This window comes from Bubalus kerabau, chromosome 17 (assembly GCF_029407905.1).
Source record: "Bubalus kerabau isolate K-KA32 ecotype Philippines breed swamp buffalo chromosome 17, PCC_UOA_SB_1v2, whole genome shotgun sequence".
Classification (NCBI taxonomy): Eukaryota; Metazoa; Chordata; class Mammalia; order Artiodactyla; family Bovidae; genus Bubalus; species Bubalus kerabau.
This window is the reverse complement of record NC_073640.1, coordinates 61008978-61025038: the sequence shown is the minus strand read 5'-3', so window position 1 is coordinate 61025038 and position 16061 is coordinate 61008978. Positions and strand designations below refer to the sequence as shown.

The window sequence follows — 16061 nt, the reverse complement described above, 5'->3', positions numbered from 1 at the left end:
CTGGGCAGGAGACAGCCAAGCTCCTCAGTCTCCCCTGAAAACCTCCTCTTCCAGGGGGGTAGGGGACTTAGCTTCAGAGACACAATGCATTTCTCACAGGCCACTGAGTTCCTTTTCCCTCACGACTGACTACCCTCACCCTTTGCAGAAAATCTTCTGTGTCAGGTTTCTCCCCTTTCTCCCCTCACTTTCCAGTAGGTTGATATTCTGCACTTGTTTTTAACCCCTTTGTCATACTGCCACGGGATTCTGGATGATAGAGAACATGATTATGATCATTTTCTGTGCCTGGTGCTCTGCCAAGTCCTGATTCAGCATAAATAAAGGAATGAAGTCTCAGAAATCTGGTTTAACTGATAGGTCACAAAAGCAAATTCTAAGTTTTCCTTCATTCTACATGAACGGTAAATATTCAGAGTGGGGAAAAGATATTGGGGCCTCAATGGACCACTGCACAGAGAATTATGACGAGTAGAGAAAGCCAGGCAAGATCAGGAAAAGGTAGTAGTGGGGTAAGGAGAGGAAGATTCGATAGATGCTATAAAGAGGGAAGGTTTTCTGGGACTGGAGGAATTGATAAGAGGTTAGAACTCATTCTCAAGGTGTGATCGCAGGACTCATGGGAAACCTGAGAATTGACTGAGAGCTGTCTACAAATCAAGTGGCTTTCTGAACTCAAATTGACCCCAGAAACCTGCAAACATCACATCTAATTCTGGGCTGGAGCCAGCACCTCACTTCTCAGTTTCAGCCTCTCATTATTGTCATGCTTTTCAAGCTCTGGTTTTCTCTGTCCCTCCTTGGTGCTAACCCTAATACCTGACATTTGGCATCCTGGCAACCCCGGAGTCAAGGCACAAGGAGATCCTGAACCCCATGCTAGCGTCTGGTGAGGGGGTAGGACACCCAACAACTGGCAAGGCACTGTCTCTTGTCACAACCATTCCTCACGATGGGCTGATCCCAATGCTCTTCCCTTCTGCCCAGGATTTTGGCCCCTCCAGTCCTGCCTGCCTCATTGGCCCACACTCCTTTTCTGTCTCCAGCCCTGTGTTGCTACTGAAAGTTCAGCTCAGCTTAGCTTATGCTTTCTGCTTGCTTTCTCTGTCTTCTGGCCCCTCCCGCTGAATGAGCTGCTCTTTTTTCTGGCCTCTTCGCTGTTTTGGTAGCTGTTTGATGTGTTCAAATAGCGTGTGTGTGTGTGTGTGTGTTCCTAGTTGGTCTTAATGGAAGTGTTATTCCATTAAGGATGGAAACCTTGTTTGCTTTATTTGGCACTGTTTTAAAGATTTATTCGGCTGCACCAAGTCTTAGGGCACAGGGGATCTTTCCTTGTGATATGTGGGATCTAGTTCTCTGACCAGAGATCGAACCCAGGCCCTCTGCATTGGGAGTGCTGAGTATTATCCACTGGACCACCACGGAAGTCCCTTGTTTGCTTTATTTTAGTCTTTGCTCAAAAGTCACCTTCTCAAAGAGGCCTTGGCCTCTCAAAACTAAAACAGGACTCTTCACTCCTTATGTTGTTTTGTTTCCTATTCATAGTACCCATCATTATGACTTCATATTACATATTTGCCTATTACTTCTCTCCCACAAGATTGTAAACTCCGCAACCAAATGGTTTTAATTTTTTTTTTTTTAAATTTTCTCTCCCACCGATGTCTAGAAATGCCCTTGCAGACATCAAGGGCTCCATAAATGTGGAAAGAATGATGTGTTATCCAGTAGAAACACAGATCTGGTTTCTGTCCCCAAAGTTCAGTTCAATTAGGGAGAACAAGACCCCAAAGGGCTGAATGGCCACACAGTAAGAACAAGACCCAGCGGCTGGAGTTAGGGAGTCCCAATGTCCTGGGCTGGGCAGGGTGGGAGGAGAGATTCAGGGACACTTCCAGGAGGCTCCTGGAGGATGTGAGCAGGAAGATGGGAAAGGAGGGCATTTCTAACAAAGGAGCAGCCCAGCAAAGCTTGGAGGTGGGACTGAGGACCCCAAGCCTCCTCAGGAGTCAGGCAGGCAGGCAGTCTCCGAGCCTCACACCCGTCTGGATCGGCAGGGCAGCAACCCCGAAATCGAGCGCCCCCTGGTGGCCAAACGTTAGTGTGAACAGCCAAGTCGGACACATTTATTGAGCGCTTTATCAAACATTCACAACAGTGCTTTGGTGGGAGGCCTTGATTCCATTTTCAGCGGAGCAAATGGAAGATCCGAGAGGTTAAGTCACTGACCCAAGCTTACCCGGCTCTGCCTTTAGAATCTGAAGTCTGGAGAGCCGCCCCAGTTGCTCTTCATCCATCAGAGATTCAGGTGGTAGTGGGGATAAGGACTAATTCCACCGTCTTGAAGAGCCCCAGGTGGACCTGGGTGTGAGCCCCCAGGTGGGGCTCCAGAGGGGTGATCCCAGGCCAGTTATGGGCCTCGGGATACAGCCAATGAGATCGTGGTGCGGGTGAAATGAGATGGCCCAGCGCCTGCAGTACACGCAGCGCTCACACAGAAACACCATGAGTGCTGTAACTGACATGTCCATCCAGCTGCGTGGTTGTGCTTATCCCACTACAGGCAAACACGATCATCAGGCGGGCACTAGGCGATCGAGAAGGGTTAGGGCTATCTGAGCACGTCCAGAACCCCACAGAGGTACAGGCAAGCAGCCCCCTAATTCCCACTCGCTCAGGAATGGAAGGTCGTTTAGTGCTCCCCTCTCTGAAACCCAGGAGTCCCCAGCCCCCAGTCCCAGGAGCCCAGAGCCCCAGCGTCTGCAGGATCGCAGGTAACAGGTTCCGTCTCTCTCCCAGCTGCACACGAAGCCCGGGCTCAGGTAACTCGGGTTCATTCCTTGTCATTTATAGGCGGCCCCGCGCCCCCACGGCGCCGGATCCCCGCGGGGAACTGGAGTCTCTAGAAGTCGGGGACCGGCTCGGAAGTCGGCGGTCGGGACGGCTGCGGCTCCCGCGGCGGCCCCTCCTCGTCCAGCCCCCGGCGGCCCTTGCCGATGGCCAGGCGGGGCCGGCCGCGGTTCAGGCCGTCCAGGAGCGCGCAGGCCTGGCAGAGCGCGCGGCTGGCCAGCGCCCCGCAGCGGGAGCAGGCGCCGGGCGGCGGGGGCCGCGCGGCCGGGGCCAGCGCCAGGCGCTCGGCCGAGTGAACCAGGTCCAGCACCGCCGACGGCCGCGCCGCCTCCAGCATCTTGAGCAGGTCGCGCGCGTGGCCGCGGAAGGCCTCGGGCGCGTACACGCACTCCTCGGAGAAGTAGTCGAGGCGGCGGAAGTGCGCGTACAGCACCACCTCCTTCTGCGACGCCAGCTGCAGCGGGCGGCAGCGCGGCAGGGCGCCCCCCTCTCCCGGGGAGCCCAGGCCCCCGCCCCGCGCCAGCCGGCCCGCGTCGCCCCGCAGGAAGTTCATGAGCACCGTCTCCGCCATGTCGTCCGCGTTGTGTCCTGAGGGAGGGAAGACGGGAGCCGTGAGGAGGGGGCCGGGGCCGGCGGGGCCGCGGGAGGAGACCCCGGGGCACCGCGGGGCAGCCTGCAGGAGGCTTCTGGGGGACCCGGCGACAAACGAGAGGGCGACACACCCAGGCTCCCGTGGAGCAACCCGGGGTGCCTCACTTACCCCCCACTTATCGCAGACCAGGCCCCGTGCTAGGCGCCCTTTCATGTATCGAGTAAAAGTGCTTTACGTAACAAATCTCATTTCAATCTCAGTGAAAAGTGTACTTCAGACTGCATAGACGTCCAAATGGCCTTTGATGGAGACTCTCAAGTGGGCTGTTGACACAAGTGCCTCTGGGAATGCAGATCATGGTGTTTAGAAGACCAGGAGGAAGTAAGTGCACATTTACACAACAGTCACCGTAAAACTGAAGCTCAATTTATTCTGCAACTTGTCATCTTATTTTTGTTTGTGTGTGTGAAAGTCGTGTCCGACTCTTTGCGACCCCATGGAGCCCTCCAGGCACTTCTGTCTATGGAATGCTCATACTTGAGTCTATAGTAAAAATGGGTCTTAGGGCTTCTCAACCCGACCATACTGTCCCTCCTGAGGGCCTTGGCTGTTTCCTCTGCTCAGAATCTCTCCCAATCCCCTTTTGGCCCTTCATCTAAGGACCCACTCAGCCTTCAGGCCTCTGATTACTCAAGAAACTCTTCCTTTCTCCCTTCACTAGGTCTTCCTGCATCACTTGCCTTAGCTGCACTTACAGGTTGTAATTATGTATGTGAGAAACGGACAGGATCAGATACTGGCTTGTGCATCATCATAGCAGCAAATGTTTATAGGTTTACTGTTTCTCAGTCTCTCGTCTGAGTGTTTCATACATAATTCATCTAAGTCCCAGGAAGTCTAGGATCTGAATAATATTAATAGCCCTGTTGTATAGGAGAGGAAACTGAGGTTAGGTAGTTTGTTCTCCAGTACATAGCCTGCATGTGGTACAAAATAAATGGTCAATAATTATTTGTTGAAGTAATGACTGGGACAGAGAAAAAGTTAGCAGAGAGAGAATGAAAGACAAAAGGAGTTAAAAGACACAGTTGCGTTTCAGACTATAGATGGCTTTTGATGGGCGATATCCCGCCATGCCCCTCCTTTTATGAAAAGGGACACAGAGAATGTCATTAAAAAAAACTGCAGAAAACCACAGCCCTAGCCCCAGAGAGTACTCTTCCACCCCTCTATTTGCCAGCATGTGAGCCCCCGTGGCTCAGCGGTGAAGCATCTGCCTGCAATGCAGAAGCCACAGGAGACGCAGGTTCTATCCCTGGGTTGGGGAGATCCCCTGGAAGAGGGCATAGCAACCCACTCCAGTATTGTTGCCTGGAGAATCCCATGCACCAAGGAGCCTGGCTGTTGTGGGCTACAGTCCATAGGGTTGCAAAGAGAGACGACTGAAGTGACTTGGGATCCATGAATGTTACCAGATAATGGCAGTGACTCAAAAGCTTGTAAAGATGTGCACACAGTATGCCCATGAACCTTCAGTGAGCGTGCATATCCCCTTCTTGCTATTTAGATTCTCCAATTAAGACACACGAAGCCTCCATTTTACCACTTGGGCACGCACTCCAGCGCCCTTACGGTGCCCTATCCTGCGCATGCGCCCCTCCCACCACGCCCCCCCCCCCCTCGGCCGCGCCTGCGCTCACCGGTCACGACGTGCGTGGCTCCCACGAGGCGCGCCCCTTCCTCCAGCGCGCGGCGCCGCAGCACCCCGCAGAAGGTGCAACAGGCGCGGCTACGGCCGGAGCCAGCCGTGCTGCGGGCCACGGCGTCCATCGTCCAGCCCCCGAAGAGGTCCGCGTAGGCCACGACGGTGAGCGGGAGCTCCCAGCGCGCCGCCTGCCGCCTCACAGCCGCCAGCGCCGCGTCCCGGTAGCCGCCGATGCCCTCGTCCACCGCCACGAGGTGCAGCGAGATGCCCAGGCGCGGGGCCAGCTCGCGCAGCACGTGCGCCAGCACCGTGGAGTCCTTGCCGCCCGAGGCGCCCACGGCCACCGCGGCGCCAGGGGGCAGCAGGCGGCCCGCGACCACTGTGTGCAGCACCTCGGCCTCGAAGGCAGCGCAGAAGCAGGCGCCGCACAGCACCTGGCCCGAGCGCGGACGGCGGAGGGCGGCGCGCGCCTTGTGGCAAGAGGCGCACTGCGGGGCGGGCATCGTGGGGTCCTGGAGAGGCGGGAGGGGTCGGCTTCTCCTGGATGGGTGGAGAGGGGAGGCGGATTACATGTGGATTCCAGATTGCGGGGGTCATTGCTTGCCTCCCGGGAGGCTGCCCAGATGGTGCCCAGAGTAAACCCATTGTCTGTAACACTCTTTCCCGCAGCACTGTGCAAGCCTGGCACCTTCAAGTCTCATCTTGGCCTTTCAATCACTCATTCATTCTTTCATTCAGCAAATATCCACTTAGTACCTTCAAGGTGCCCAACGTTCTCTAGGAATTGGGGACACAGCAATGAGCAAAAAGGAAAGGTTGCAGGCACTAAATTCTAGTGGAAGAGCCGACTCAAGATACTTTCCAGATATGAAAAGTAATAATATGAGGGCTGCGATTCATGGGGTCGCAAAGAGTCGGACATGACTGAGCGACTGATCTGATCTGACCCTCTGAACTAAGGCCAGAAGGAGTCAGGCATTAGATCAGTGGGAAGGATTTTCCTGATAAGAGTTAACAGCAAATGCACAGGACATGAAAGGGCAGGTCCTGTCTGTGTTCAAGTGCGTTGTGGTCGAAGGCGGGAAAGGCTCCGGGGCCTTGGAGGTTGGCAGGGTAAGGAGCTTGGACTTTATTCTGAGAGAAATAGGAACGGTTGGACGGTTTTAAGCTTTATAGTGACAGAATCTAATTTTTATTTTAACAGGATTCCTTGGCCTGCGTGTGAATAGAGGGTGGAGCGTGGAAAGGACCCACATGGGCAGTGAGGAGGTTCCTGCAGTGATCCAGGTAAGCAACAGCGGTAGCTCGGAGCAGAGTGGAGACAGTGGAACTGGAAAGAAGTGGTCAGATTCTGTATCTGTTGCGGAGACAGAGCAGATGGGACTTTTACAAGCCTTGGGGGAGGGCAGTGGATGAAAGAAACAGGACTCAGGACCTCAGGTTTTGTTTTGACTTGAGCACTTGGAAGGTAGTGGGACCATTTAGTAGAGAGGAGGTGGGGGTTGGGGAAGAATGGGGAAATACTGTGAGAGGGGGGTTTGGGCATGGTAGATTTGAGGTTCTTTGCTCTGGAAGTCTTTTCAGAACCCTGAGCTGGGTGTGCCGCCGCCTCTAGATTTCCACGGCCACCTAATCCCCCACTTTACCCGCGCCCCGACCACTCTAGGTTGTAATCGGGACTGAAGAGGGTGCGCTCGCACCGCACCCAGCTTGGGGCGGGGGTGGGTGGGAACAAGGAGTCAGACCCGGCCGGCAGAGTTCAAATCAGGAACGCCAGCTGTTTAGGGCACTCCTGCCTGGAGGGCCGCCGGGAGATAGGCTTTGGGGGTTTATGGAGGGGAGTGCTGTCTCCCCATAAAGACCGTCAACTCCTCCACTGCAGTGCTACAAAGGTGGGAGGAGGCACTCACCTGAAGAGAACGCACGCGGGAAGGTCCAGGCTCCGAGAAAGCGCGGAAGCAGGTAATAGAACTACGACTTCCAGAAGGCTTTGTGGTCTGCCCGCCGACAACTCCCAGGTACCCATGAGGCGGTTGAGTTGTTGGCGCCTACTGCCTTCGGACGAGCTGGGCCTACAACTCCCGGCGGTCCTCGCGGCGACGTCTCTAGCTCCGCCCACAGCTTCCAGAGTGCTCCCTGCTTCCGGTCCAGCGCGAGCCCCTCCTGCGCCTGCGTAGGAGTTGATACGGTCTGTGGTTCTTGTGGTTCTTGCGCTTCCCTGCGTAGCGCGCCGTGTGTGGTTTATTCCAAAGATAGGTGCTTTTCAAGTTTTGTGCTCTTGTGGGAGCATGGTGGAATTTGAGGTGGGGGTGGAGAGGCGTCGGAGAAGGGTATGATGGGGATGGGGTGCGAAAGGGAGAGGTAGCGAGGGCGCTGGACCGATTCCGAGGTTCGGGTTTACCGTTTGGGTTCTTGCGCGCGCGCCCGGCCCAGGCTGCCGCGGTGCGGCCTGGAGGTGTTATGCTTATGCGGAGCAGAAATATAGCAGTTTGCGGTTCTTACACGCGTGCACCGGGTTCAGGTCAAGAACGCGGTGAGCAGTTACGCTCACGCTTGGTGAGGGCCCATTGCTCACGCCTCCTGTCTGTTGGAGATGAAGGTCGAGCTCCGGATGGAGGGCAGGTGAGACGCGTGAGACGGAGGGTCCCCGAAATCAAAAGCCGGAGCACCTTCCCAAGAATCAGCCGGAGCCCTGCACCCAAGGTCCAGGCCCTCAGCTTCTTTCCAGTCCCCAAACTGCCCCCTTTCCTGGCTGTTATAGTCTGACATTTTCTTATCTCTATCCCTGTGAGACCCTTGAGAGGGTAGGGATGGGGGACGTTTGAGTGTCTGAACCTATTGACTGAAGCGTGGTCATCGGGTTCATTCATTTGTCAATCATTTCCTAGGGCTTCCTGTGTGCCAGGTACTATCCTCTGGGCGTACCAGGCCTGGCTGGAGAGATAAGGATGGCAAATCTTGATGTGGAGGGGCAGATGACCGGGGCTGCAGGAGTCCAGAGGTGACAGGTGCTGCTGACCAGGGTATGGGGTGGGGGTAAGGGAGCGGGACTACACTTAGTAAGGAGTCAGCAGTGTGCCAGACACTCATCCCCTGCATGTCCCTCGCACTATCTCAAGTTCCTGGTCAGTAAAATGGGGATGATGATAATGGTACGTGCGTCACAGTGTGTGTGAAAATAAATGAGTTAGTAGGCAAGTGTTTACTGGGGGGGAAAAAACCCTTTTTTCTGGTTTTTTTTTTTTCCACTTAATTCTCATAACTGGTCGTGGCTCCCATTTCTGGAACATGTCTAAGTTTTCTTTTAAAGGAAGTCTTGAGTTGGGCATTTCAAAACCTTAGACAACCAACCTACAGAGAGTCTAAGGCAGTTCTCAGTTGAGGGTGAGTTTATCCCCAAGAGAACATTTGGTGATGTCTGGAGACATTTTTAATTGTTGCAACTATGATGCAAGGAGCAGAGTGTGGCCAGTACCCGGTAGGCAGAGGCCAGGGTTGCCGGTAAACATGCTGCACAGGATGGTCTCCACAACGCAGAATCATCCGGCCCCACATAACAGTAGTGCTGAGGCTGAGGGGCCCTGACTTAAGAGGTATTCTGCTGTGCTTTGGTTTTCAGCTCCCAAATCAGTATGCACTTTCAGGTGTTCCTGTGTTGATTTTAGTCTCCGGCTTTGAAAGTTTCTTTAAGTATTTTAGTGGTTCTCCAACACCACTCACATACTTTTGAGTGAGAAGTTAGTTTAAAAAGTTTGTCTTACACTGGATGCCATTGAAAAAAAGAAAGTGGATGTGAAAGCTGGCCTGCAAGTGTAACTCCATATGCCCCTTGCTTAGTTTCTTTGACCTTGAGTGAGTGACTTGACCTTCCTGGGCTTCCTGTATTCAGTGGGGATGATAAAATAGCAGCTGTTGGAGGAACTAGATGATTTCATATTTTCAAAGCACCCCAAACCATGCCTGGTGCTTCGTTAAGTGCTGTGAAAAGAGCGGAGGGCAGTGTTCTGTTTTTTATGTCTCTTCCCGGGGCTGCTGCTCAGTACTCATTAACTTTGTTTCTGAAGGGAAAGACTGAGTTGCTGTCAGGGGGCTTCTGGAGGATGGCTGCAGCTTCTCATCGTTGCAGGGTAAAGACTGAGTCCCTCAGCTTCGTGTTAGTGACCTGGCCCCTGATGACTTCTCAGCCTCACCTCTCACCCTGCATCTCTGGCAGGCCCCCATATTTTCCAGAGGAAGAACTTTTTCTGCCAGATGTCTGCACACGCTGTCTCTTCTGAAGACTCTCTGTCCCACACCCCTCCTCCCCTAACACCCTGCTTCCTCTTTCTCATCCAGATGGCCATGTGGGTATACTTCCCCCAGGAAGCCCACAGGACCCCTCCTCCCCTGCCCTGGCTTAACAAGCCACCTCTGGGCTCCCATGGTCCTTGGTCCCTTGCTTTGTCAGAGGCCCTGTCACCTTGGGTTGTGGCTGTCTCCGTTTCACTGTCTCTTTGGGTTGGGTACTTTCCAAGAGAAGGGTTTGGTTGGGTTTGCATCTGGGTCCATAGCATCCCCATGCAGAAGGCCTGGGACAGAGCAGGCAAGGTATTCATGGCCTGTCCTGAGCTGCTCCTGGCCTCCCTCCTCTTCCTTGCCTCCTCCTCTTATCTGCACCCCAGGGAACACTGAGCTCAGGCAGGAAATTGCTGCTGTGGAATGTGGTGGTTAAGGAAGGGGGCAGCCTGGTTCAGATCCTGGGATCTGGCTGTGTGAATGTGGCTAAGTTACATTTCCTCACCTGTAGGGGATGAAATAGTCCAGCCTTCAGAGGAGTAGAGCAGTGGTTCTCAACTTGGGATGATTTTGACCCACAACTGGGGTTGGGGTACTGGCATCCAGTAGGCAGAGACCAGCAATGTTACTAAATCTCTAACACACAGGTCAGCCTCCATGGCAAAGAACTAGCTTGCCCAAAATGTCAGTAGTGCTGAGATTGAGAAGAGATACATGCTGAGTGCTTAGAACAGCTCTTGGGCCACAGAAAGCACTCTAGATAATTAGCTGCGTTTACCGTGGTGGCACTAGTGGTAAAGAACCCGCCTGCCAATGCAGGAGACACGAGATTCGGGATCGATCCCTGGTCAGGAAGATCCCCTGGAGGAGGGCATAGTAGCCCACTCCAGTATTCTAGCCTGGAGAATCCCATGGACAGAGGAGGCTACAGTCCATAGGGTTGCACAGAGTCAGACAGGACTGAAGCGACTTGGTACACTCTATGACTGCATACCAGAGAAGGCAATGGCACCCCACTCCAGTACTCTTGCCTGGAAAATCCCATGGACGGAGGAGCCTGGTAGGCTGCAGTCCATGGGGTCGCTAACAGTCAGATACGACTGAGCGACTTCACTTTCACTTTTCACTTCATGCATTGGAGAAGGAAATGGCAACCCACTCCAGTGTTCTTGCCTGGAGAATCCCAGGGACGGGGGAGCCTGGTGGGCTACCGTCTATGGGGTCACACAGAGTCAGACACGACTGAAGTGACTTAGCATAGCATAGCATGACTGCATACACCAAGCTTCCTGTTGCTCCACCTCTCTGCCCAGAATACCTTTCCCCTAGCTTTGAATGGGGCTTAGATGTCTACTTATCCTTCAAGACCTACCCAGATGTTACCTCTTTGGGGAAGCCTTCCCTGACCTCTACCACCATTGTACCCCCAAGACACACCTTCAGTCAGGCAATGTTTCTTTGGAGTAACACATACAAACCTGGACTCAAACTCATGCTCTCTTTCCACACCTGAATAACTTTGAGCCTCAGTATCCCTTTCTATGAAACCAAAGGATGGCTTTGAGGATGAAATGGACCAGCACCAGGCAAGTGTTTGATTAATGTCAGGACTCCCATTGTGGAATGTAGAGTCAATAAAACCTAAAGGCTTAGTGGTGGTTTAGATTGAGGGTAATTGTTAAGAAATATCCTTTTAAGTATGTTTTACTGCAGAAAAAATAGGAACAAGCAAAATTATCTGTAGCACAAGGAAAGTTAAGAAGAAAGATGTTATGCTATGTTCACGAGACCCACTTCTAAGGAATAAAGACTCAGAAAGTGAAAGCAAAAGGGTGGGGAAAGATATACTAGGGATTTAACTCAAGAAACCTTTTAGCCACATGAGCCACCAAACAAAACATTTTGAGTCAAAAAGCACTATTAGTAATAAATGTCATCACAGATGAAAAAGGAATAACCAGGATGATGAAACAGTTCTAAACTCAGATACACCTAACAACATAATCCCAAAAGAAGTAAAACTAAAGTTAACAGGAGGACAAGAAGAAATTGACACATTCCAGAAGAACCGTGAGTGACATTTTACTGCATCTCTCATTAATTAATTGACAGCATTAAAGTTATGGAAAAGTTGAACATGACCACTCACGAGCTTGCACTCAGTGACTGAAATGAAACCCAGTGATGCGAGAATATAGGTTTTTGCCAGGCACATGCAGATTATGTACAGAGGTCCAAGGTGTGGCTGTTCAAAATGGTACCCACCAGCCACGTGGCTAATGAGCACTTGAACTGTGTATAGTTTGAATTGAGCTGTGCTGTAAAGGTAAAAATATATCAGATTAGAATACTTTATGTGCAAAAAACATGGAATATCTCACAAAAATTTTTGTATCTTTATTACATGTTGAAATGGTAATCTTTTTTAAATGTAATATTAAAAATTAATTGTACCCATTTATTTTTACTTTATAAATGTGGCTAGTAGGAAATTTTAAATTCCATCTGTGACTTGTATTATGCTGGATAGCAGAGACCCGCAAGTGAGTCTCAGCAAATAGCAAAGTCACTCTACTACCCAGGGCAAGGGACCTTGACCAAGAAGCTTAATATGTGTACTTCTGATCTAATAAATGAATTTTTCCCATTAGCCTCTATTTTATGATGTAGGAGGGCTTCCCTTGTGGCTCAGCTGGTAAAGAAGCCACTTGCAACTCGGGAGACCTGGGTTTGATTCCTGGATTGGGAAGATCCCCAGGACAAGGGAACAGTTACCCATTCCAGTATTCTGGCCTGGAGAATTCCATGAACTGTATAGTCTAAGGGGTTGCTGAGCAACTTTCACTTTGTGATTTAGGAAATGGCCAAAACAGCTTTTCATAAATCTTGAAACTAGCTAAGATATAAGAAGTCTGAGTTATGTGTGTGTGTTCAGTCAGTTCAGTCGCTCAGTTGTGTCCAACTCTTTGCAACCCCATGAACCATAGCACGCCAGACCTTCCTGTCCACCACCCAACTCCCGGAGTCCACCCAAACCCATGCCTATTGAGTCAGTGATGCCATCCAACCATCTCATCCTGTCGTCCCCTTCTCCTCCTGCCCTCAATCTTTCCCAGCATCAGGGTCTTTTCAAATAAGTCAGCTCTTCACATCAGGTGGCCAAAGTATTGGAGTTTCAGCTTCAACATCAGTCCTTTCAATGAACACCCAGGACTGATCTCCTTTAGGATGGACTGGTTGGATCTCCTTGCAGTCCAAGGGACTCTCAAGAGTCTTCTCCAACACCACAGTTCAAAAGCATCAATTCTTCATTGCTCAGCTTTCTTTATAGCCCAACTCTCACATCCATACATGACCACTGGAAAAACCACAGCCTTGACTAGACCGACCTTTGTTGACAAAGTAATGTCTCTGCTTTTCAATATGCTGTCTTGGTCATAACTTTCCTTCCAAGGAGTAAGCATCTTTTAATCTCATGGCTGCAATTACCATCTGCAGTGATTTGGGAGCCCCAAAAAATTAAGTCTGCCACTGTTTCCACAGTTTCCCCATCTATTTGCCATGAAGTAATGGGACTAGATGCCATGATCTTAGTTTTCTGAATGTTGAGCTTTAAGCCAACTTTTTCACTCTCCTCTTTAACTTTCATCAGGAGGCCCTTTAGGTATAGGCATATATTACAGTCATCTTAAAACACTTTTGTTTGGGAGACTCCCAAATAATTTTGAAAAGCTTTGTACCACTACCTCATTCATTTTAAGTCGACACCTGAAATTTTTCAACATGAAGATGTTTATGTTATTTACTGGTAGAAACCATACATCTTATAAGGTGACATGAGGGTAGGCTGTTCATGGAATAATTATTTCATTACATCACTCAGATAAGTTTTAATTATCTTAATGAATAATGTGCACCAATTCTAACCAGTTACCTGGATATTATATTCAGTGTAACTTGAAAATTTTGTCCCTGGAAACATTCCAGTTAATTTTCTTTTAATAAGCTTCACTAAATTGAAATGCTTTTGGTTGTTCTGAAAACAGAACATCCCAACATGAGCCAAGCTTCGCCTTCACCAAGATGAGTAGAATAGTACACCTTACCGTACAGGGAGTTTTGTGTACATGCCCCACTTGGAAGACTTCTGCCTTGTTAGAACAGCTTCTGTATCCTCAAAGACATTTCTTACCTCCTTGGAAGTCAGGAAGTTTAGGGATGGCCTTAGAACAAAAAGCACAATCTGATATTGGGCATGGACTTCTGAGCCTAACAAATGTAGCCAGAAAGATACTCTGGGAATTTCCTGGAGGTCCAGTGGGTAGGTCTCTGAACTTCCACTGAAGGAGTTGAAGATTCAACCCCTGGGTGGAAACATGGTTTTCATCCTTAAGACACACTAATATTTCTAATGTGAGATTTTCTTTGCAAAGGGGAGTTTCTCAATGGTCTGCTTTCCACATATTCCCTGCTGGCTAATGAAAATACATTATTATTAGTGCAAGCTGTACCATGTCACTCGTGAAACATGGTTGTTTACTTTCCTAATTTGAAGCGTGTAACATGGACGAGCATTGCTGCTAGTTTAAGACATCAGAATTTTTTCATGAAATCTTACATGACTTTGAGAAACAAAACATAAAATTGATCTTTTCATCAGTAATGAAATGGAGGTGCACTTTTTCTTTTTTTAGATGAAACAACAGAAATTTATTTTTTCATAATGCTGGAGGCCAGAAGTCCAAGGTCAAAGTTTGATATCTTCTGCAGAAGGAACAACAACACAGCTTTATGCTTCCATACTTATATTCATGCTAATACTGCCAAATTCTTTCGAAAAATTGTTTATAGTTAAACTTTGGCCTTCACGGACCCCAAATGCAGTAGTAGTGTGTGGCACTAAATCACAAATGCTGTGGGTACAATAGAGATTAATTGTAAAACAGGAGTAAGAAAACAATCGCTTGAGATCTATAAAACTCTCAGGCTCTAAAGTACATGCCTCCCATGTATCCTGTGGAATCTGAAGGGTCATTTTTACCGGATTTTTCGAGAGACAAATCATTTGAATAGCAGCTGCCTTTCCCGTCCCAGCACGAGGAGGATGGGAACGTGAGTCTGGGCATCTGCACTCTGTAACCAATGTGATGTATAACTAACACAGTTGCTCTGTTGGTGGCTCCCTAGAAACCACCTTATGCATCTGACTCCTGCATGAAGTATCATGCTCCTCAGAGGACGCACCTCACCTGAGACTCTTCACTCCTCCAAGCTCACCGACTCCCTGCCTTAGAACAGGAAATAACACCATCAAGGCTTTGTTGGCACCTCCTGTTCACAGAGCAGCTGGACACCAGCCCCTGTGACATGACTCAGGCGTGGTCCACACCCACAGCATTCCCATCCAGGAGATAGGGATTATGACGAGCCCTGCTGTTTTCATCCCAGCAAACGCATCCATAAATTGCTGCTGGGCCAACTCTACCAGGGTATTTCAAAGACTGGTCTTGGTCCCTGAAGGACAGCACCAAATCCAGCTGAAGTTCCTGCAGTGTTTCTTGCCTATTGATGGAGAAGGGCATGGCAACCCACTCCAGTATCCTTGCCTGGAGAATCCCATGGACAGAGGAGCCTGGGGGGCTACAGTTCATGGGGTCCCAAAGAGTCAGACACGACTGAGTAACTAACATACTTCTTGACTGTTGAATCTCTTCTGTGTGTGAATGGGATGTATTTCCACCATAACTGTGGGGTCTTAGTTCTCATTTTGCTTAAAAGAGGGGTGTCTAAATCTAGCTGTGCCACTCAATGCCTGGGTGGTATTCTCTGAAACAGTGCTTCTTTATTTATTTTTGGCTACAGTGGGTCTTCCGTTGCTGCAAGCGGGCTTTTTTCTGGTTGCAGTGAGCGGGTGCTGCTCTCTAGTTGTCATGCTGGGGCTTCTCATTGCAGTGGCCTCTCTTGTGGAGCACAGGCTTCAGTATTTGTGGCTCCAGGGTAGAGCACAGGCTCAGTAGTTTTGGTGCATGGGCTTTAATTCCTCTGTAGCATGTGGGATCTCCCCAGAGCAGGGATCGAACCTGTTCCTCTCCCTGCATTGGCAGGAGGATTCTTGCCCACTGTACCACCAGGAAAGTCCACAATGCTCCTTTAAAAGCTGCCTTTCCAGCTGAAAGGCTGCAAGAAATACCTGACCCACTTTGCTACAGAAATTGGATTCTTGTTTCCTTAATGCTCCAAAGTTGAAGGATTTTCTCTCCCTGATCACATTCTGTCTCGCCCCGCCTTTGAGATTTGGTCTGGAGCATGCCTCTGTACTGAGATCATTTTCTAGTTCATCTAAAAATATACTCGCCCATTTAGTGACCAGGACGATGGATGATGCTGAGGCCCAGAGATGAGTCATGCCCAGGGCCACCCTCCCAGGGCTCCCAGGCTGGTGAGGGGGAGAGAGTGGATTTGGATCAGTCCAGGTCTGCTGACGAGAGCTGTGGCAGCAGAGATGCCAGGGATTGGGAGGGTCCTGACAAGAGTAGACAGGAGTGAGGGACTTAGAGAAGAGTCCCTGGATGCGGAGCACATGAAAGATGAGCAGGAGTTTATCAGGTGGAGAATAGCATCTCATTCATTGATTCACTC

At 50.3% G+C, this 16061-nt stretch overlaps 2 protein-coding genes across 2 annotated transcripts in view; one reads left to right on the top strand and one right to left on the bottom strand.

Annotated features, from left to right (window-relative positions):
* Window positions 1-1255: 1255 nt before the first annotated feature.
* Window positions 1256-7330, bottom strand: LOC129631740 (cytoplasmic tRNA 2-thiolation protein 1-like). The gene is made up of 3 exons (XM_055552974.1): window positions 7058-7330; window positions 5143-5687; window positions 1256-3438 (listed from the first exon to the last, which is right to left on the bottom strand). Exons 1-3 carry the CDS (start codon window positions 7171-7173, stop codon window positions 2903-2905), a joined length of 1197 nt encoding a protein of 398 aa, XP_055408949.1. The 5' UTR covers window positions 7174-7330; the 3' UTR covers window positions 1256-2902.
* The window catches only part of LOC129631735 (sialic acid-binding Ig-like lectin 6), a 53239-nt gene continuing 42349 nt past the window's right edge, over window positions 5172-16061 (top strand). The window contains exons 1-3 of the transcript XR_008704163.1: window positions 5172-5309; window positions 6352-6434; window positions 7030-7109. The gene's annotated coding sequence lies outside the window, so the exon portion shown is untranslated. The remainder of the gene's footprint in view (window positions 5310-6351; window positions 6435-7029; window positions 7110-16061) is intronic.

Bases quoted from the DNA above. Each gene is read 5' to 3' on its own strand.
- LOC129631740 (XM_055552974.1), bottom strand. From the start codon at position 7,173: ATGGGTACCTGGGAGTTGTCGGCGGGCAGACCACAAAGCCTTCTGGAA. The intron at 5,688-7,057 runs GTGAGTGCCTCC...CCACCCATCCAG, and splicing joins CCCGCGTGCGTTCTCTTCAG to GAGAAGCCGACCCCTCCCGC. The intron at 3,439-5,142 runs GTGAGCGCAGGC...TCCCTCCCTCAG, and splicing joins AGCCACGCACGTCGTGACCG to GACACAACGCGGACGACATG.